We start from the raw sequence: 23,024 nt of genomic DNA on the forward strand, positions 1-23,024 counted from the left end.
ATAATTGAGAACTATCATCATGTATATAAAAGCAACAATGTACTTAGCATTAACTATTATAAGCTTAATACTTTCTTCATCAAGTTTAGTGAATTTTTTCATTAAACGTTTGTTAAAATGAAGTTTAAAATTTATTACTTTTAAATTATGTGATTTGATATAATGAGTTAAACAGAGTTGTTCGCGAATTTTTGACTCAGCTCGATTAATTCATCCTAGCTAGGAAAAAAATTGTGCTGAACTCTTTAGTCGAATTTTGAGTTGAAAACGAACCGAACTCTTTGTGAACTTTAAATGAGCCGAACTCGAGCAGAAAAAAGAGTTTGTGTCAAGCCTACGAACTTTAATGGAACTAATTGATCAACCTGTTTATCCAAGAAGATAGCAAGCCTATGAACTCCACCGACTTCTTTTGCATAAGGAAGGCTATTATTTGGTTGTGATCTATCAATAACATAGAGAAAACTCTCCTTTCTAGCCTTTAATAAGCACATATCACGCATCAAATCATGTAGTCGACATGTCTTAACCTTGCTAGTAGACCGTATCTTCCCAATTTGAACCATGCATCGGCTAATCAAACTACCTAGGTAGCGCTCAACAACATCCTCCATCGTTTCATCTCTCACAATCTCATATTGAGATGAAACAAAACCTTCTGCTATCCATAACTGAATTAATTTATTTTTCGGTATCTCAAAGTCTTTGGGAAATTGACTTGAATATAGTTATATAAAATTATAACATTATAACATGCTACAATTAATGTCCATTCTTCCACAATGTTATTTTCTCTCTTAACATTATGTTCCTTCCAACAATTAATGATTATATATTATCTACAACTGACATTTTAGATTGTATTATCCGGTATTCAACACCTGTGGTTAGTTTTAGTAAAAAAGAAACATGTAGTTAGTTAAAATAATTCACATTAATTTTCTATCGGTGTCCACATGTCATGTTTAATATTCGATGAAATTTTGAAAGTATCTCGGATCATTTGATACCAATTTTTTGAGCTCTTTTAGTTGTAACAAATCTTTTAAGTCACATGTTCTTGAGGGAAAGTTTACCCATGTTTGTAAGTTGTTAAGATTTTCTAGTTTAAGAGAAACTTTTCCACACCATTTAGGAACATATAGATGCCTCGATTGTTTTAACTTCCATATAATGTTTGTTATTTCTACTCTTGAATAGCAATTCACCTTATTGATAGTCTGCAAATTTTCTAATTTTCCCGATGAAGATGGAAGGATTTGTATATGAGTTCCCAATTAAATTCGTTAAATAAATGAGCTGAACATAAACTATATATAGTTTGACTCGTTTGGTTCATGAACTATCTCGATTGTATATATTATAATAAAGAATATTTAGGCTACAAAAGAGAAATTATGATAAAACAAATTGTGTAAAACAGCAATAACGAAGTTATGTATGTAAATAGTGAAACAAAAAGTCCCACGGACATATTTATGAATAATTGAGAACTATCATCATGTATATAAAAGCAACAATGTACTTAGCATTAACTATTATAAGCTTAACACTTTCCTCATCAAAATTAGTGAGTTTTTTCATTAAACGTTCGATAAAATGAAGTTTAAAATTTATTACTTTTAAATTATGTGATTTGATATAATGAGTTAAACAGAATTGTTCACGAATTTTTGACTTAGCTCGACTAATTCATCCTACTTAGGAAAAAATTGTGCTGGACTCTTTAGTTGAATTTCGAGCTGAAAACGAACTGAACTGTTTGTGAACTTTAAATGAGCCGAACTCGAGCAAAAAAAAGAGTTTGTATCAAGCCTACGAACTTTAATGGAACTAATTGATCAACCTGTTTATCCAAGAAGATAGCAAGCCTAAGAACTCTACCGACTTCTTTTGCATCAGGAAGGCTATTATTTGGTTGTGATCTCGCATTACATCATGGAGTCGACAAGTTTTAATCTTTCTTGTAGACCCGATCTGACCAACTTGAACCATGCAACGGCTAATTAATCTACCGAGGTAACGCTCAGCGACATCTTCCATTGTTTCATCCCTTTCAATCTCATATTGAGATGAAATAAAACCTTCTGCCATCCATAACTGAATTAACTTATTTTTTGGTATCTCAAAGTCTTCCGGAAATTGACTTGAATATAGTTATATAAAATTATAACATTATAACATGCTACAATTTATGTCCATTCTTCCAACAATGTTAAATGTTATAATATCATGCTACAATCATATATACTCAAACTATGTAGACATGTCTTTATTCTCTTCCACCCACTATTCTAAATTCAAAAGGCCACGAATCGCTAAAACTTTCAACTTCGAAAAACCAACGAGCATATCATTTTCTTGCCAACAAACATTTCCCGACCACTTAAATACTTCAAATTGCGAAGCTTTTCTAATATTACCATTGGATCTTCCACAAACTTATAACCCCGCAAACTTTGCGGGGTTGTAAGTTGAAATAGTTGAGTTTGTGGAAGCATTTCTATTCTTCCTTCTACGTGCAGTTCGTAGAGTGAAGGACAACGTAGCACTAACTTTTAGAGATCTATTACTTGATTAGGCAATAAGAGCAAGTCAGATTTTAAGGATAGCGATTCCAAGAATCCCAACTTTTTATTATAGAGATCGAAACTTTTGACGAAGTTCTGAAAGCATCTTGGATCATTCGATACCAATTTTTTGAACCCTTTTAGTTGTAACAAATCTTTTAAGTCACATAAAATTTACCAATATTTGTAAGTTGCTAAGATTTTCTAGTTGCAGATAAACTTTTTCACACCATTTAGTACGATATAGATGCCTCAATTGTTTCAACTTCCATATAATGTTTAGTATTTTTATCGTTGCGCAATTCACTTTATTGATAGTCTACAAATTTAGGCTTTGTAAATTTTCTAATTTTTCTAATGAAGATGGAAGGATTTGTATATGAATTCCTTTAAGACCCAAAAATATCAGCCATAACAAATTTAGACTTAAAAATTCGTGATTCAGTGGAGAATAAAAATATATTTAACCTTTAGTCAAAAAAAAAAAAAAATATTTAACCCAAAAATCTTTAAGTTTTTTTTAATATTTTTTTGAGGGGGATCCGTTGACTCTAGGAGTAAGTCTCCATTGACTTACTCCGCTTAATAACTCGATATCGACATTATATTTTTTCAATCCAACTGTTGAATTCAAAGATTTCATTGAGTAAATCAACTCCACAAATTTTTATAAAAATTCAAAAAACAATTGTTTAAACAAAAACAATTGTTAAGAAACGACAAGAAACAAAAGGCGATATTGACAAATGAAAAGGGAGGAGAAATAATTAGATATATGTGTAAGGTCTATTGTATGACCATGATATCTTGATTCATTTAATCACCATAAACTTTTGTCCATCATACACCACATGAAGTATTAGTCGATTCTAGAATTATGTCGCATTTTGGCTTTTGCACCATCAGTTTAATCTGATTTTTAGAAAAATGATTTTATTTTAAAAAATCTAAATATTATTTTTTAGAGATTTTATAAAAAATCTAAAACTACTTTTTTTTTTGAAATCCTACTTTCTATTTGATTACTATCATAAAAATTAATTTTAAAAATTATGAAGCTTCTAGGATTAGTTGTTTACTAGGGTGGAACCCGTGTTAAACTCAAAGCCAAACTCAAACCAAATCTAAAAATCTAAAAATATAACACGTTAAAAAAAAAAAAAACCAGTCTTCATCTAAACACAAGCTTATAAGGATGGAAATATGCACCCGTCTCTGGGAGCAACAACAGTAAAGAAGGACATGATATAAACAACCCCTTCGTCCAACTATCGCCGAAACGCAAAATCACCCTACAAACACACACGCAACATCTAATCTACACACAATCTAAACCTAAATCAATACAAACAAAATAAATTGAAATTAAAAGATCATCCCAACAATCTCTCAATTATTTTAATACTTCTTGTGTTGAAGGATGCTTGATCAAATTTCCTGTTACTTGCTCACATTTGTTCAAGCAGCTTAAAATACTTCAAAGCACCAACCATTTGTCCCTCCAAGACCCAAATATGATCAACAATCTTGTAGAAGGATCTGAGGTACTCTGTCATACCTATCCATTAATTCCATTGCCACCTTCATACCCTTCAACCAGATGTTACATTTATCAACCTTTTCAAGGTACTCAAGAACACGATCCTGATGAACCTTGTTATACAAGTTACAACCCTGAAGCCTTGTAGACATAAACATGTAGTTATACCTCTGATAGAAAATGATATTGAACGCAATTCATTCTCAAAACCACAGAAACAATACATTTCGACACATAAATCGTTATCTTTAAAAACCATGATCAAGAGGCAAGACAAAAGTGAAACGAACACTAACTATCATTCTATATGTAAGCTTATAAGTGATCAAAACTTACATATATGGAAGTAAAAAAAAAATCAATTTAGTGGATGATTATATTTATCTATTATTGTATTATTTGCTATAGGTCCACTATTACTACTTGTCTATTACATCATTAGAGCACATCTAGCAACTTTACTATATAGTTAAAAATATAACACACAACAACAAACCCAATAATATATAGTATGAAAGAGGAATAAATTGTTGCCTTTGGTTTGTCCAAAATGGATGCAAAGGTGCTGAAAAAAATAGAACCAAAAGATAGCAAAGAATGAGTTTTGTAAAATATGTTTGTAAAATATTCAAAGAATAAAAGTTCATCCAAGAAACAATACTCAACAATTATAGAAGAGCTATGCCATCAATTTTCTCTGGAAGATCTTAAGAAATCAACCAACAACTTTGATGAAGATCGAATAATTAGAAAATCACCATTCAGTATTGGGTACAAAGGTTATCTCAAACATAATGGCGAAATTGATTATCCGATAGCATTGAAGCGGATGAGAAATATATCAGACGAATGGAAGTTCAAGAAGGAAATTGAACTCCACTGCCAGCTTCATCACCCAAATTTGACATCATTAATAGGATTTTGTGACCAAAAAGATGAGAAAATTCTCGTGTATGACATGTTCAATGGAACTCTCTATGATCATTTACGTTCTACTGATATGGAATCACTGTCATGGAAGAAAAGGCTTGAAATATGCATTGGAGCTGCAAGAGGTCTACACTATCTACACACCGGAGCAAAGCGTACAATTTTTCATTGTGACATAAAGCCTCAAACTATTCTATTAGATAACAATATGGTACCAAAACTCTCGCATCTTGGATTTTCCTTGCAAGGGAAGCTTTCTAAATCGAATCCGAAATCAATTAAAGTTGACACCCTTATTGGTAATTTCTTTTCTATTATTTTTAGAGTAAACACTCAAATTAGCTACCCAGTTCCAGTAGAAACTGTTGCGCGTATAATTTGTAAAATGAGGGATGTCATTTTTTATCAAGGTTATCATTTTATTCTTATTTTTATAACTTGGCAGCAGATAATTTCAGCAATTAATTTAGACTAAATGCTTTTGTTGACAGGTACATTGTTTTACATGGCACCGGAATACGTCCAAACCAGTACTTTCACGGATAAATGTGACGTTTATTCCTTCGGTATGGTTCTACTTGAAGTAGCATGCACAAACTACAACCTTACCATATTTGATAAGATGAGAATGTTTGAGAACCCGAATTTGTTTATAGAACAGTCAATTGAAGCAGCTAACTTTTTGGAGAAGTTCTCAGCTAATGAGATTATTGATCCAATTCTCATGAGATTGATTGCACCAAAATGTTTGGTGGTGTTCATGGATATCATGAAAAGATGTTTGAATATAGAACCAAATGAAAGACCAATAATAGGTGAGGTTGAGGTTGAACTTGAGCATGCTCTGGCACTCCAGAAGGAAGCAGATGATGGGAAAAGTAATGGTGATGATTATAACTTTTCCCTTACCACCATTCCTACCTAATTAACCATAGAAAGCTCCTATTTGGGAAAGATAGATCATAATTTCCAAAATGCTGGGTTGTATATAAAATAATTCAACTTTAGAACGATCTAAATATCATTACTCTTATTAGTAGAGATGGAAGAAAAAAAATAACAAATTTATAATATAAGGACTACGAGCTAGAACCGTCACAGTAAATATTGTTTGCGGGTACGTACAATCAAACTTCACGAAATCTTGATTTTGTCATAAATTTTGAACATTTTAAATAAGGATTCCATCATTCATCAATAATGGTTGTAGATGATAGTGTATAATGATCATTATCAACATTGATGTTTTTGTTATTATCTGCTTTTTCCTGAAGTGATAGAGCAAGTTCAAGTTGCACCTCAACTTCACCCATTGTTGGTCGTTCATTTGGATCATACTTTAAACATCTTTTTGTGAAATCCACAAATATTTCCCAACATTCTGGTGCAATGTTTCCTTTGATATTCTCATCAATATTCTCTTCCATTGGGAGTCTCTGTCTCTTAACATTTTCTAACTTTTCCCAACATAGCACTTCTAGTAGAAGTATACCAAAGGAGTAAGCGTCACACTTATATGTTGCTTTATTGTTTTCTAAAATCTCTGGAGCCACATAACCATATGAACCTGTATATATATAAGAGAAAGTATTAATCAGTTGAATTAATTAACTGATTAATTTGTAAATATTTTCTCAATAATTTGTGTGAATAGACGACAAATTAGTCTTGATCAACACGCCACATTAAATGAACACATAATTTTCTATGTAGATCGCACATCAATGACACTATCATCCACAAAATATCATGTAGCATGTTAAATTCATATTTCATGTCAATTTCAAGTGATGCGATGAGAACTACCGTGAAAGAACGCATGTTCATTTAAGAATGCGTATTAAAAGAGAGCCCATTTGATTGATTGGTTATAATTTTAGTAATGTAATTGTCAATTTATAAAATTTTAAAGATCATTTGACTGATACATACAATTTAGAGGACTAATAATTATGCAACAAATGGTAGAAAATTGAAAAAGGGTACTTACCAACAATGTTATCATTCAATATGGACTTTGGTTTTGGCATTGAAGTAAACAAAGGACCTTGCAAGGAAATCCAAAAATCTGAGAGTTTAGGCACCATATTGCTATCCAATAAAATCTTATGAGATTGAATGTCGCAATGAAAGATGGTGCGTTTGGTTCCTGTGTGAAGATAGTGTAGTCCACATGCTACTCCTATGCATATTTTTAGCCTTTGTTTCCATGTAAGAGGTTTCATGCTACTATGTTTACAACAAAGGAGATTATAGAGAGATCCATTGGAATTGTAACCATACACAATAATCTTCTCATCTTTGTGGTCACAATATCCTAATAAATTGACCAAATTAGGATGATCAAGTTGGCATAGCAACTCAATTTCATTCCTAAATTCTCTTAATTTTTTGTCTGTAATAGGATGAACTCGTTTGATTATAACCATAGAATCAATAGTATCATTATGTAATTGAAGACAACCTTTGTACACTATGCCTAAGCTCCCACTTCCGACTTTTTGATTTTTATCAAAGTTGTTGGTCGATTTCTTAATACTAGCTAGAGAAAATTGATGGCATAACTCTTCTATTACCATTGGTGTTGGATTGTGCTTCCTATGCTTCCATATCCAATGGTAGAAACTCAAATATTTGAGAAACATTATTATTAGTTATTAACTTCAGAAACTATATAACCTGTGTAGTTGTCAACCTTCAATCTTCATTCATAACTTTACCTGAAATGCATCAGAAACATGAATACAGAAATTAAATTTAAATGATCAAAATAAGTGACAATTACATATCTTTTCCACATCAATTAGAATATGGCAAAAAGAAGATCATCAATACTATCCAAAAGAAATTTGGGCTCATAAAATTGTCTAATATTCACTACTTTACGGTTAACACCAATTGTGTCAATCTCGTCTCCCTCATTCCCATCATCAAGGAACAATGTAGTTTCCACTTTCCAACTCTTGGTTTTTGTTAAAAAAAATCCTATATCTTTGGAGTTTTTCGTATCTCATGCCGTAAATGTGTCATTCACCTATATCATGTGTTGAATGTGTGTCATTCAACCGAATCTCAAACGTATCGACCATATTATTTTCTTAAAAATTTAAACTTAAATTGTTGGATACTTCCTCGGTATGTATCATTAGGCATATCGGACACGTATTGCTGTTAGATACGTGCCCGACACGTATACTTTGACAATTTTGACGGATCAGAGCTTCAGAGTCCAAAAGTAACTACTACTAAATTTGGTTTAACTTGTTTTTGTACAAATTTGTCCTTCATGAAAACAGATTTAATTTCCAAATTCTAATATAAAAACATATAACATAGATAAAACTTGAGATTAGATAAATTTTATGAAATGAAACAAATGAACTAAATTAAAATACACATTTTATGGTCCTATAATAATCTTGTTTAAAGTATTGTTGGTTTGTATATCAATAATAATCCAAGAGATTATCTAGTTGTACACGTTTTATGGTCCTTCCTAAAAAGTAAGAATTAGATAGAACAACATATATAGCATATTACAGAACATTACCATGAAGCGCTATTGTTTTTGATCAGCAGCATCGATTGATTAGCAATTTGCAGGCATGAATGATCAGTTTGAACGAACGAAGCTGGAAACTGTTTCCGTAGAAGAAGAGGAATTGATGAAACTGAAGCTTTCTACTTTGACTTCATTATTCTTCTTCTACTCCTTCAATTCAATGCAGTGGTCCCGATCCCGTTTCTTGAGGCTTCGTTTTGTTTCGTACGTGAGAGACACTTGCTCCATTTCTTGTTGCTAGCATTATTCAACTAATAATATTCAACAATTATGAAGTTCACATACGTGTCACACGATAATACGATACAAAATTTTTCTCAAAGTTTCCGATGTAATATGGCCGCGATATGTTATTTAAAAATTAAATTTAAAATTAAATATACAAATGCACAATATATAAATATACCTAAAATTGATAATGATAATAGATTAACATTCAAATTCCTTAAACATAGCAAATAAATGACAATTACATATCTTAAGTTTAAGTAAGTAATTAAGTATTATCCAAAAAGTACTACCCAAAAATGATATAGTACTACCCCTAAAACATCATCGGTACCACAAAAAAAAAAGACATAGTTGACGATTCATAAACAACATCATACTCTAATATTAACTATTTAAGAGGAAACACATATTGTATCAGTCCTCTCTCCTCTATTTTCATCATCAAAGAACATTAATTATCCGATACTTTTCGATACGAATATCAGGACGTATCAGACACATATCGATATCAGATATGTATCGAACAAGATACTTCGTCGTTTTTGAAGTATCCAGGTTTCATAGTTCAACAATTATTCACTAAATGTAAAAAATGATTTTTCATCTATAATAATAATAAAAAAAAACAGCGAGAACATGATTGGGCGTGGCTACGTGGCTAAAGTCTCCTGTTAGGTGGTGAATGGGACCACTCACTCATCACTGCGTTGAAGAAGAAGAAGAAGGAGTACTAGATAAATGAAGTCAAAGTACAGAGTTGAATTTTTCCTTCTCCATTTTACATCCATCCATATATACATATGGAAGTTTCATCAATTCATTTCATTCAACGGAGCATGGTGCTAACTTAATTAGTGTTGCTCATCAACGGAATTTTTATCCTGCAGGTAAAATTTCATTTTTATATATAGTAATAGATTCATTGATGCAAGTAATAAGTTATCTTGACCTATTAAGTAAATGCTGTATACTGCCAAATGGGATGGAAACTTAATTTGTAACAGATTTTTTTGTTAAATCTATCATTGTTTACAGCCAGGTAGATTCATTTTGTTGGATGGATTATGGATACATCATGTAAACATTCATAAATTTTAGGTTCTTAGTTTAAAGTGATCTTCAATTTTGTAACTCTAGAACAGGTATATATAACTAGAAAATATGTTGAATTATTATATAGAAACCCATATGATATTTTTTTGAGCTGATTGTCATGAGAAAAAACAACGTCGATAAACCATATAAATATCGAACATTTAATAAAAAAGATACTTGTAGAGATGAAGCATACACTTTCTTAGCAAATAAAGAGTTATTCAAGATAACAAAACAGGTAGGGGCTTGAAGTGAACTTCTTCAGAATTTAAATTAAACTTGTTTTGTGTGATTTAATGAGCTTTAGTGAAGGTCGAATAGATCGTGAGTATCCGAGTTCAAATCCTGATTGAAACAATCATTAGGCAGATTACTTTACCTAACTTCTGGTTGAATTTTAGATTACTTAGAACCCTTTCTCCTGGGAACCAGACGGACAAGACTAAAAAACATATTTTGTGCTCTTGAGAAGATAAAAGAGGGGGATTAGAATGAAGAGATAAATTGAGGTGCAATTAAAGGTAACAAATTATATCCTTTAGTTGGGTTTATAAACATGAATGTTATTTCAATGTCTTTGGTTTTTCATTTGAGTGGTGCATTCTCACCACCAAAATTGGCTATAGTATCAAGAAACCTAGATATCTTACCATTATGGTTGACATGTTAAAACTCTTCAAGTCCCTGAACTGAACCAATACCTCCAACTTATACAAAAAAATAAATACAAAAGAAGTATTTAATATCCTTAGGATCAAACATCAACTTGGTTAATGGAAATGGTAGCATATTTATTGATATTATGTTTTGAGTGTGAGGAGATTATCCAAGCAGAGGTAAGATTTCGGTAATTTTAAGATGTCTTAGTTGTATCTCAATATCCATGTTCGTTTTGTCTGGACTAGAAGGAGTTTTATTTTTATTTTTCATCTTCTTCGGATGCCTGGTGATCGGTTGTGACATCAGAGATCCTAAGAAGTCTGTCGGTTATTACCTTCTGCTGTGTTAAATTTATTCCTCGTACTTGGAGCAGTATTGGATAGTATTTACTTGACAAGCATTCTTTGGAGGCTGCAGCCATAAATATCACATGTTATGGTTCAGCTGTTATCATGCGGAACTATGGCAGAGGATTAGTGTATTTAATTTGTAGGTTCCTCTGGTGTATGAGAGGTTTGGGTGGCTATTTATTTTGTATTTAGGTTGGTTTTTTATTAGCTTTTTTGATGGTTTAAACTCTGATTGTATTTTTTTTTTCCCGTATCCTTGCGCAGTTTGTGCTTGGATTGAAGCTATTAATATACTTTTCCTTTTTCTAAAAGCTAAAGTTGCACCTAAAACATCCATAGGATCCGAAAACAACGTACAATCTCATAACTTCAAAACTTTGATGTCAATGAAAATATTCATGAAACCTAACATTGCCCTTGTCTCGTCTAAATATGAACATAATATTGTTGGTTGCAAGTTGCTTCCAATTAGGTAAAACTAACCTCACTTACCCTTCCTTTCACAACATACTAAATCCTAACCTCACTTAATCCACATTCAAATGTTATTCTTCTTAATTCTCAACCTCACAATAATACTTAACTGATAGATATTCATTACAATTACTCAATAAATTACTTAGCAGATGACAAGATACAACCTTATCAGAAAATCTTTATAATTTAACACATAAAATGGTATGACTTTTAGACTGAACTGGTACATGATTTAGTTTTTTTACAAAAAGTAAAAAGGGATGGCAGAGAGTCACATCCTGAGTAGTTTGTTTCAGAAGGAACCAACTGGTTCTTTCCTACGCAAATGAATGATTCCAAACATGCAAAATCAATATAACAAAGGATATACAAATGAAACATAAACAAAATCACTATTCTATGAATAGACAATAAAGAAAGCCAACCTAAGCAAAATTAAACAAATTTTATAAACCATTACTTACTTCTCTCGTTCTTGCTTGGGATATATGAGAAAATATTTAGCTTACAAAATGGTTTAGTACATGTCCAATTTTGATGATCATAACATTTTTTTTCCAACTTTGTTCCCTCGATTTACTTCTTTTAGTTCAATTATATGATACATGTCCAACCCCCTCTTCCCCAGAAGGAAATCATGTTTCATGATGCAATGCAGGCTTGGTTCTTATGTAAATCTGAATCTAAACCTTGATATCAAACAAAATTCTCATGTGGGAAATATGCTTGCAAAATATTCGAAGCATAAAAGTTCATCTAAGAAACAATATCCAACAGTTATAGAAGAGCTATGCCATCAATTTTCTCTGGAAGATCTGAAGAATTCGACCAATAACTTTGATGAAGATCGAATAATTGGACAAACAAGTTTCAGCATAGCGTACAAAGGTTATCTCAAACATAATGGTGAAACTGATTACCCAATTGCATTGAAACGGATGAGAAATATATTTGACGAATGGAAATTCAAGAAGGAAATTGAACTTCACTGCCAGCTTCATCACCCGAATTTGACATCTTTAATAGGATTCTGTGACCAAAAAGATGAGAAAATTATCGTGTATGAATACATGTTAAATGGCTCTCTCTATGATCATTTGCGTTTAAGGGATATGGATCCACTCTCATGGAAGAAAAGGCTTGAAATATGCATTGGAGCTGCAAAAGGACTACACTACCTTCACACCGGAGCAAAGCGCACAATTTTTCACTGTGACATAAAGCCTCAAACCATTCTTTTAGATAATAGTATGGTACCAAAACTCTCACATCTTGGATTTTCCTTACAAGGGAAGCTTTCTAAATTGAACCCAAAACCAATTAAAGTCGACACCCTCATTGGTAAGTTATTTTCTTTTATTTTTAGAGTAAAGGCTCAACTTAGTTCTAGACTTGTAGTAGAAATTATTGATTGTTACCTTTTATTAACTCATTTTTATGTCGTATCTCTTTCTAATATAGGTTTTGAGTATGGTATTGTCTGAGGTGTCAACATATAGTTGAGATGTCAGATGTCACAAATGATGTCTTTGCAGTTTGCACTGCAATATCCCTTTTTCTAAATAGAATATAGGATTTGAGTTTATCTAAATACATCTCGTCACACTTAGTACTATTGAACTTAGTGCGTGAAATTTGTTTTTATATTGGATCTAGTTCATCTTTTCAAAATCAGTTTATAATACTATTGAACTTAGTTCATCTTTTCATTTTTGAGCACTAGTTATGAAATACAATGTCTTAAAGAACCAAAATGGTATATGCAAATTTGTCATGAACTAAGTTTGATCTTTACTCTTATATTTATAACTTGGCTGCAGATAATTTCAGAAGTTAAGTTACACTAAATGCTTTTGATGATAGGTACATTTGGTTACATGGCACCAGAGTGTGTCTTAACCAACACTTTCACAGATAAATGTGACGTTTATTCCTTTGGTATAGTTTTATTTGAAGTAGCCTGCACAAGCTACAAGAATACCATCTTTGATAAGATGGTCATGTTAGAGGACATATATTGGTTTACAAATCAGTCATTTAATCCAACCATCTTTTTGGAGAGGTTCCCAGCTGATGAGATTATTGATCCGATTCTAATGAGATTGATTGCACCAAAATGTTTGGTAGTGTTCATGGATATCATGAAAAGATGCTTGAACATAGAACCAAATGAAAGACCAACAATGGGCGAGGTTGAGGTTGAACTTGAGCATGCTTTGGCACTGCAGCAGGAAGCAGATGATGGGAAAAGTAATGGTGATTTTAAGTTTTTTCCAACCACCATTTCTACCTAATTAACTACAGTAATCTTCCATTTGGGTTGATAGAAAATGTGATAGAAACAGGGATAAGAGATGGGCCTTGATACTATGAGCTTTGACACTAGGCCCAAACCAAGAGAAGGGCATAGAGAATGATGACGTGGCCAAGTGAGGCATGGTGTGCATGGGATTATAGCTATATAAGTGGTGTCAGTGATAGAGAATAATCATCTTGGAATTCTGTTATTTGTATGGGATCACTTGTTAGTGATTTGGGGCACTTAGTGCTTTGGGGCTAGTAGAATCTCTCTACTAGTTTGTTACTTTCTTACCTTTATTTTGTTATTTTCTACCTTGTAGTTGAAACTCCATTAATATCAATTGCAAGCTTTTCTTCCATTCTACTTCATTATCCCTGTTTCATTCAAAATGGTATTGATGTTTTGCTTCCTTTTTTGGCTGGCTTCTATGTACAATTATTCTTGTAATGAAAGAAGAAAAAGAAAATATACACTCTCCCTAGTCCCTACGTTTCCTGCTACGACGAGAATTTCAGTTTTGATTCGACAAGCATCTATGATATAGTCATTATAGTGTCAAAGAGAAGATTATGAGTTCTGGTAGTGAGTATCAAAAGTTAGATCAATGAAGTAAACACATGTTTCGGACAAGCTGATGGTGGAGTCGAATAGACGAGTTGAAGATCAGTACAAAGCACACTAGGTTTAGGCCGACAATGGCAACGCTGATTCCTATATGTCAGTTGTAATTTGTAAGTTATTTAGAAACACTGATGAATAGGCACTTATTACTAGAAATTCCTATAAATAGAAGTTCATATAATATGATAAGGGTTGGAATTTATTTTCTGTAACCTACTCTTCAAATGGAAATAAATTCAAGTTCTCATAAACTATGTATGATAAGGGTTGGAGTTCAGTTTTTCATAATGGCAAGTTAATATTTTCTTATGTTCATTATCTGTTTCTTTTGTGTTCCTAATGCCAATTCATATTGAAGCAAAATATGCACATGATGCTCAAGGTTTCATTTGAATCAGCAGCTTCAAATATTGATGTTCGATGTTGGTATTTGGTTTCTGTTATACATGTGTTACTTTGATAACTATGTGTATTAATACACATTATTACTTAATCATCTGATCCAATATTGCTTATTTTGCATTCAAAGTACTTCATTTCATTCTAATGGACACTTCACACTTTGTAACTGTGTGATTTTTCTTTTGTTTTTGTGGAAATAGTTTCTGAAAGTGCTTTCTTCTGATCATAGAGGGAGTTTCAAGTTGCAACAAGTGTAATAGTTGGTGTTTATAACTCTTTGTGATTGCAAGAGTTAAAAGGACCAAAGATTCAAGAGGGAGGGAGTATTGGATTTTTTCATGACTACTCTCTTCGTGAAAATCTACATGGTTCGGATAATGAACCTCATAGGTGGAATTAAAGACTCGAGATTCTGCTGGGTCAGGTGCAGCAAGGGGGTTACATTATCTTCATTTTTCATGTAGGTGCAAAGCATAATATCATACATCGTGATGTGAAGAGTACGAACATATTGTTGGATGAAAAATGGGTGGCTAAAGTTTTTGATTTTGGCTTATTATTAAAAGTGGGGTCCATAGGGATGTCGAAGACTCATATCAGCACTATGGTGAAAGGTAGTATATATAGGGTATTTGGATCCAGAAGGCTACTTGCATTGCATCAAAGGTTAACTCTAAATTTTGACGTGTACTCTTTCAACGTGGTGCTCCTTGAGGTTTTGTGTTCAAGACCATCGTTGGATCATTCTTTGGATATGAAAATGTGAGTTTGGTTGTTTTGTTCAAGTGAGTTTGGTTGTTTTGTTCGAAAGATGTTACAACGAGGGTGCGATAATTGAAGCAATGGTGGACCCGTTCATAAAGGATTCTATAACAAGCCAGTGTTTGAAATGTTATTGTCAAATGGTGTGGAGTTGTTTGCACGATGATGAAAATCATCGGATGTCGATGGGTCGTGTGGTTGGAACTTTAGAGTTTGTGTTGCAATTGGTGACGAATGAGGAGGATAATAAGTTTGATGGGATCCAAGAAAAGTAAAAAAGTGAACAAAGGCAACGGTACGTTGTAGTTTACTAACGATGACGAGAGTGATGTGTGTTTCACAAGTAGCAGTGATGACTGTTTCACATAAATGGAAGTGTGGCTGCACTGGAGAGTGGAGCCTGTTAGGCTGTTATCTTGGACTACCTTATGCTGCTGAACAATCTTGACAGCACTTTTGTTAGACATATCAGTAGTAGGAATCTAAATGCATTAGCTCATGATTTTCTTGATTTTGTTGGGACCAAAACTTGGCTGGGGAATGCCCCTATGCAAGTAGGACAACCTCTGTACTCTGTTAAAAAGTACTTAATTAAAAAATTACTTACAAGTTTAGGGATCCAATTACATTTTTTGGTACGTAGTTCGAAAACCTTTTAAAAATCTCAAATAGGTTCATTACATATAAAATTATACTAGTAAATCCTTAAATAAATTCAACAAAAGGGCCCAAGAAAACAAACACTGAACACCAACATAGAGGTATGCACCAACTATGCACCATAAAAGTTCACAATTTAAAACTCAAGCTTCCAAATCAGAAGAAAGGTTGACGACACCTGTTGCCAGACTGCAAATGAAGTGCAGAGATTTGTAAGAATGAATTATAGTGTAAACAAAATTGTAACAAAATAATTTCGTGACACGAAAATATAAAAGTTCACAGAATATCATGTTGGAGTAGTAAAGTTCATGCATGTTTTCCATTGAAAATAAGAGCATTTAAGTCGTAGGTTCATGTATGTTTAGATTGATAGATTGATGTATTTAGGGAGTTGCACTTTTATTATTTCTCCTTGTAAACATAATAACATGCAACTAATTATGGAGTGCATATAAAAATATCATGCTTTAGTCACTCAAGCACATTCAAAATGACCACAAGTGTTTCTAACTTCTTATTTGCTTGGTTAGGGCGAGACGATAAAATCCTTAGACATAAGAAAGATACAGAGCATACTCTGACGGCAACATTTTGTATCAATATCAAATAAGTTACAAATGGTCCTATTTATAGAAATTATTGCCTAACCAGCAAAGTATATGTAGCTATAGGTATTTGATCAATTCAAATTGCATGCCTAGCGGAAATATCAACAGATAAAAGAAAGTAGAGTAAAGTAGATATAGTCGAAGAAAATAAAATTTTGAAAAAGTTGCTTGTAGTTGTACCTGGTGTTTGATTGATTCAAATTGCAGGCCTAGTGGAAAAATACAATGGATGGGACATGTTGAACTTTGTGGTAATCCTCTCCAGCAATTCCAAGCCTGTTCTTGAATGATTTAGGCATCCATCTGAACTCTAACTCCCTTAGACCAGCAACAAATTTTAGTCCATCAGGAACAGTTTTTAACTTGTTGCAATCAGATATACTCAATCGATAAAGATAAGACATAGCTTGATTCTCTACCACCCATTCCTCTAAATTAGAAAAGCCGCGGATTACTAGAACTTCCAGTTTAGGAAAACCATTTGATGAACATACCATTTTCTTTCCAACAAACATTTCCCAACAACTTAGGTACTTTAAATTAGGAAGACTCTCTAGTGTTACCATTGGATCCTCCACAAGCTTACAACCCCACAAAGTTAACTTTGAAAGTTGTGGAGAAAATAGTTGAGCTTCCGGAAGCCTTTCCATTCTCCCCTCTACATGCAATTTGTGAAGTGAAGGACAACCTAGCACCAATTTTTCAACATCTACCACTTGATCGGGGAATGAAAGCAAGTCAGTTTTTAAGGACAATGATTCCAAACATTCCAACTTTTTATTACAAAAACTGAAACTTTCGGCGAACTTTTGAAAATATCTTGGATCATTCAGTACCAATTTTCTGAGCTTTTTCAATTTTAACAAATCTTGTACGTCACATTTACTAGCTGGAAAGTTTACTAGTGTCTGTAGATTGATCAGATTTTCAAGTTGCAGGATGCCAGAAACATTTCCACACCAATTAGGAAGATATAAATGTCTTAACCGTTTCAATTTCCATATTATATTTGGAATTTCTACGGTTGAATCCCAACTTACTTTATTGATAGTTTGTAAGTTTAGGCTCTGCAGATTTTCCAATTTACCTAATGAAGATGGAATAATTTGTAAATAGGTTCTTTTCAAACTCAAAAACTTCAACCAAAACAAGTTTCCCACTTCTTTAGGCAATAATTGTCCCTTTGATCCCTTAACTCCTTCAAGATCGAGAACTCTAAGTAATTTGAAGCTCTCAAAAACAGCTTTAAGTAGCTTCCAACTTTCAACTCTGCATTTCTTATCATGGATATATACAAGAGATCTGAGGTGTTGATTCACTTTGTCGTTAGGTGGGATCAATTTATCAACATGCTGATCTAAGAAAAAGGCAAGCCTACGAACTCCACCGATTTTTCTTGTGTCTAATAATACATTAGATGATGATGATACATCATTGATGCTATTACTATTTTGTTGTGATCTACCACTAACGCAGAGAAAATGTTCCTCTTTAGCCTTTGACAAACCCATATCTCGCATTACATCATGGAGTCGACAAGTTTTAATCTTTCCTGTAGACCCGATCTGACCAACTTGAACCATGCAACGGCTAATTAATCTACCGAGGTAACGCTCAGCGACATCTTCCATTGTTTCATCCCTTTCAATCTCATATTGAGATGAAATAAAACCTTCTGCCATCCACAACTGAATTAACTTATTTTTTGGTATCTCAAAGTCTTCCGGAAATTGACTTAAATATAGAAAACATGGTTTCAATTGATAAGGCAAGTCATGGTAACTTAAGTCTAAAACCTCATTTATTCTTGATTGCCTTTCAAGTACCTCTCCTCTTATTAGGTATGAGGTTATATGTTTATGTATCATTTCCCATTCATTGACGGTATCCTTTGTAGCTAAAAGACCTCCAAGTACAATGATTGCCAAAGGGAGACCAGCACATTTTGCAACCATATCCCTGCCTAATCTTTCAAACTCATTGCAAATTGTGAATCCTGCATAAGGTATATGTTAATATTCAAGTTAAATAAAAAATAGTACTACAAATAAGAATGCATGAATTATTCCTGGAGGTGCATGAAAACCATAAACATAAAGTTTTGACATATTGTCATGTTTCCCTATAATAAGTTTAGCAAAAACTTAAAATAAAACAATTTCTTTTGTGTAAATCGAGTATCCTCTGCACACAATTACATAGACTAATCCCTCGAGTCAGGTAAGATCACAAAGCATGGCAAAGTTATTACTCAAGAGTTCTAGTATTGTTTCATTTGCAGGACTATATTCGAATACTAATCCTCTAATTAAGCAGAAAGAGATCAAGATCACCCCATCCAGATGGTTTTGGCTAAGTGATACATTTTCTAATCTTTGCAATAATATCCACTCACCAAATAATTTATTGTTAAAGAACAAAAAACTTTTTCTTTAACATAAGGAAATGGAAGGGAGGACAATCCTTCCAACTCAATTATGACCTCCTCCAATATTCTGTAAGTTTGCGCTATACACATTTAATTATGTTGTTAATCCAAACCAGACTTAATTGCTTATGTTTATTGTTCTCAATCAATTGTTGCTACCCTTAAACATCCATCAAGTTCTACAACTACTTTTTGTTCATAAATGAAAAAATGTATTTTCAAGATATAAGGACCTCTTAATTTTCCCATTTTGTCGGTGATCACATTATAGTGAAGAAATATAGAATATAAATGAGTGTTAAAGAAATTAGTTAAACAAAAAAGTTGACTTTTATAGACATTTCTAATTAGTTACCTGGATCATCTTTTGTTGGAAAGGCTTTCTTTTGAAACAATGCCCAACTATCTTCTGCATTTAAGAACCCTGGTTCATGAAGCAAGCCTTTGGGATCTACATGTGATGAGATGGCTTTATTGCGTGATGTAAAAATTATCTTACTCTTTGTATTTTTTGTGGGGAAAGCTGGACTTAAAATATCCCAAGCGTCATTGCTCCATATGTCATCCAAGATGATCAAACACATTTTCTCCTGTTGAACTTTGTACAACTTTTTAGCCAATTCTTCGTCTCTCATGTTCCTAATCTCATCTCTCTCTTCTTTGGAAGGGGAAGTAGTAAGCTGAAGTAAAATTCCCTCCCAAACCTCTCTTCTAATGCATTTTTGAGATATATAAGCCCAAGCAAAACACTCAAAGTGGCGCCTAATGGAACTATAATGATAAACATTTTCAGCAAGTGTTGTTTTACCTAGACCTCCCATTCCACAAATGTAAACCATTGGACAACGTTGATCTTGATTTAGTAGCCACTCAACTACTTTCTTTATGTCCCCATCCAACCCTACAATGAACTCTTCAACTACATGAGAATACGACCATCTCAATTGTCTCCGTGTCTCAAACACAAAGTGTGATTCTTCATTGTCTCTTGTTGTTGCAGTCAAACCATAAGTTTGTAAGCTTCTTGTAAGGTCAGCTATTTGAAAGTTAATAGATAAAATCTTGTTCCCGACTTTGTGAACATGTCTTAGTTTATAGAAAGGAGTCATTGCACTTGATAATGAAATTTTGATGGCATAAATTTCAATCACATCCTCAGCTTCATAAGCTAAATTTTTTATCTCTGATATCCAATTCTTTATAGTCTCACCACCTTCATCCTGCTTTCTTTCAGCGTCCCTTAAGAAGCATTGCATCCTCTTTAACTCATTTTGCAATTTTTGAATTTGGTCACTTACCCCACTTAACAAGTTGGCCTCTTCAATCAGTAGGTCACCAAGCCTTTCAATTGTAAAGGACACAATTGAGTCAACCATTATCATTATCTTGTATCCTACAAAAAAGTTATAATAAGTTATGCATTAAATCAGACATACACACTTAAGTGGCCTAGGGACAAAAGGAAAGGTAAGAAAAGAGAGAACTCTCTAAGTAGCTCAAAGAAAAATCTAGAGCAATTTAAAACAAGTAATTGATTGCAAGAAAAATTTAGAGAAATTAAGGTCTATACCGTTCATAGGGCTAGAAGACTCTAGGGATGTTAAGTTTGTGCTTTCTTATGTCTTAATTTAGTAATGTTTCTTAAAATTTCTATAATATTCTTCATCATAAAATTGAATGTGCATCAATTAATTGATTTTTCATGAGATTTTGCAAAAGAAATTATTTTGACTTTCATACATCCGCTAAAGAATTTGTTGAATAGTCAGAAAACAAATTGAAATAAGAGGATGACAGGTGAGTGCATCACTGGTGCATGGATTATTGATAGTGGAACTTGAAACCACATGACATGAACCTGAATAGTGAGCATGGCCTGCATGACATTCAGAGCTGCCCATTGGACTTCTTGATGGTCTATGCACAAAAGCAACAAAAGAAGGGATTGTTGTGCTAGAGAGAGGCTTGAGACACACTAACATTCTCTGTGTTCCAAAATTTGGACGAATTGAACTTCGTTGTTCAATTCACCAACAAATTGTGTGTTACACAAGGCTGGATTTCGACAATGTTGATGTTAGATATGGGCTCTTAATTAGGATTGCAATAATAATGGAACTTGTTAGTTAATATTAGTAGGCAGTTTTTAAAGAAAATAACTGTCATATATAACTGATGTTATAATAGGAATAAATTAATTAGGAGAATGAGAGGTGTTGCCTATAAATAGGAAAAGGGTAAGAATATGGGCTCTATTTCGTCAAAAGGATTCAAAGATGACTCAAATGATTCCTAGAGCTAGTAGACATGAAGGTGGAGTATGATGAATAAAACATGTGACAGTTCTGATATGCTTGTTTATATATTCTTTCTTATAGTTGGCAGATCTGATATCAGCTTAATCTTAGGGAATCTATGTCTAATGTATATATTGTTGGCCGTTGAAAACTATAGGATTAAGCGTATCTCAGTGTCAGACATCAACACAAATTATTATTAGTGGCAAAATGGCATAGCTTGAAAATTGTTCCATTCGAAAAACAGATTTCTTTACATTTCAAATTGCAACATGGAGATAAAAGTAGAACTGAGAACATATTAAATTTTGAACTTCTTCCTGTACAAAAATCAGATAAAATTGGAAATAAAAAATTATTTAAGTGACAAAAGTGTTGAGAAGATGCAAGGGAAAAAGGATCTATAATCTATTCATGAGAAAATAATATTCCAGAAACCATAAATAAAGCTGAACTTAAAGATTTCATTTTGTGGTTGAATTGTAAAATAAATAAAGGTAAATCCATGCATCATAAGAAGCATGCGTTGACTATAGGAAACATTAACTATTAAAGAATATATAATCATCACCTTCAATTCGTGTTCTTCTTCTTCTTTCACTGTGGAATGTGTAGAGCAGAGGTGTGTGTGTGTGTGTGTTTGCAGAGGAGTAGGATGGTTCTGAATTCTAAAGCGCGTTTACATAGACAACTTCTACTGGTGTCCTATAAATATGACAACCAGATACAAAGAAGACGACTTCTATTAGCGTCCAATTATTAATCTGCATTTACAAATCACACAGTTTCCCACAGTAGTATATGATAGCCGTTGATTAAGATCGAATGGTTCAAATTATATATTATTAAATTAAAGAAAATGCTGGGAGCCGGGACACTCCTTAAAATATTAACAGCTAGTTTGGCCCAGGTTTTTTTTAGAATTTTTGCAAATAATTCATGTAATTTTTTATAAGAAACACTTTGAAAAAATTACACAAATCAAGTAAATATATTGTAAATGGTTATTTTCATTTAATACTCTTAAAAATTTAAATTTATTTCATATATACCCTTATTTAATTACCCTTAATTCAATTAACTTACTTATTTTTAAATTTTCTCTCAAAATAAATAAGGGCATAACAGAAGTTAAATATTTAAAATATTTAAAAATTGGTCAAAATTTCTTATAAAAAAACCAATTTTTTTTCCAAAGTTTTTCTTATAAAAAAGTCCGGAGGCAATAACATTTTATGGAAATGTGTTAAATTGAAAATTGAAATGCTTAAATAGTATGGGGACACTATTTAATTTCTTACTCGCACGGCAGAGCAACAGATTTACTTTTACTTTGAGAAAACAAAGGAGATGAGCCTCGTGGTCTTTTTTCCCTAATGAATAATGTTAGGAACACACTCTTTAACAAACACACTTCAACACACTCTCATGAGTCTCATAAAAAAAATGTGGACTCACATGACTTTTATGGGACCCATATAAATTTTAACTAATAGAAGAGAGTGTATTAGAGTGTGTTTAATAGA

General features: G+C 32.7%; 4 protein-coding genes across 6 annotated transcripts; 2 read left to right on the plus strand and 2 right to left on the minus strand.

Moving 5' to 3' along the window:
* The first annotated feature begins 4,723 nt into the window (after nucleotides 1-4,723).
* Nucleotides 4,724-5,965, plus strand: LOC123891586 (receptor-like protein kinase ANXUR2). The gene is made up of 2 exons (XM_045941474.1): nucleotides 4,724-5,339; nucleotides 5,532-5,965. Exons 1-2 carry the CDS (start codon nucleotides 4,724-4,726, stop codon nucleotides 5,963-5,965), a joined length of 1,050 nt encoding a protein of 349 aa, XP_045797430.1.
* Nucleotides 5,966-6,083: 118 nt separating this feature from the next.
* Nucleotides 6,084-8,834, minus strand: LOC123891588 (receptor-like protein kinase ANXUR2). The gene is made up of 3 exons (XM_045941475.1): nucleotides 8,591-8,834; nucleotides 7,031-7,760; nucleotides 6,084-6,607 (listed from the first exon to the last, which is right to left on the minus strand). The coding sequence occupies exons 2-3, from the start codon at nucleotides 7,683-7,685 to the stop codon at nucleotides 6,228-6,230; spliced, it is 1,035 nt and encodes a 344-aa protein (XP_045797431.1). The 5' UTR covers nucleotides 7,686-7,760; nucleotides 8,591-8,834; the 3' UTR covers nucleotides 6,084-6,227.
* Nucleotides 8,835-9,469: 635 nt separating this feature from the next.
* On the plus strand, nucleotides 9,470-14,653 carry LOC123888281 (receptor-like protein kinase ANXUR2). 3 transcript variants are annotated; one of them, XM_045937280.1, is made up of 3 exons: nucleotides 9,470-9,720; nucleotides 12,074-12,756; nucleotides 13,279-14,653. In XM_045937280.1, the coding sequence occupies exons 2-3, from the start codon at nucleotides 12,138-12,140 to the stop codon at nucleotides 13,707-13,709; spliced, it is 1,050 nt and encodes a 349-aa protein (XP_045793236.1). In that variant the 5' UTR covers nucleotides 9,470-9,720; nucleotides 12,074-12,137; the 3' UTR covers nucleotides 13,710-14,653. The 3 variants fall into 3 exon arrangements, with proteins under 3 accessions (XP_045793236.1, XP_045793235.1, XP_045793234.1); XM_045937278.1 differs by lacking the exon at nucleotides 9,470-9,720 and having other exon boundaries at nucleotides 9,801-12,756; nucleotides 13,279-13,745; nucleotides 14,106-14,653; XM_045937279.1 differs by having other exon boundaries at nucleotides 9,509-12,756.
* A 1,421-nt stretch (nucleotides 14,654-16,074) lies between these two features.
* LOC123888280 (putative disease resistance protein At1g50180) lies at nucleotides 16,075-22,243 on the minus strand. The gene is made up of 4 exons (XM_045937277.1): nucleotides 22,070-22,243; nucleotides 19,557-20,594; nucleotides 16,954-18,769; nucleotides 16,075-16,351 (listed from the first exon to the last, which is right to left on the minus strand). Exons 2-3 carry the CDS (start codon nucleotides 20,581-20,583, stop codon nucleotides 16,983-16,985), a joined length of 2,814 nt encoding a protein of 937 aa, XP_045793233.1. The 5' UTR covers nucleotides 20,584-20,594; nucleotides 22,070-22,243; the 3' UTR covers nucleotides 16,075-16,351; nucleotides 16,954-16,982.
* Between the last annotated feature and the right edge of the window lie 781 nt (nucleotides 22,244-23,024).

This window comes from Trifolium pratense, linkage group LG6 (genome assembly GCF_020283565.1).
Source record: "Trifolium pratense cultivar HEN17-A07 linkage group LG6, ARS_RC_1.1, whole genome shotgun sequence".
Classification (NCBI taxonomy): domain Eukaryota; kingdom Viridiplantae; phylum Streptophyta; class Magnoliopsida; order Fabales; family Fabaceae; genus Trifolium; species Trifolium pratense.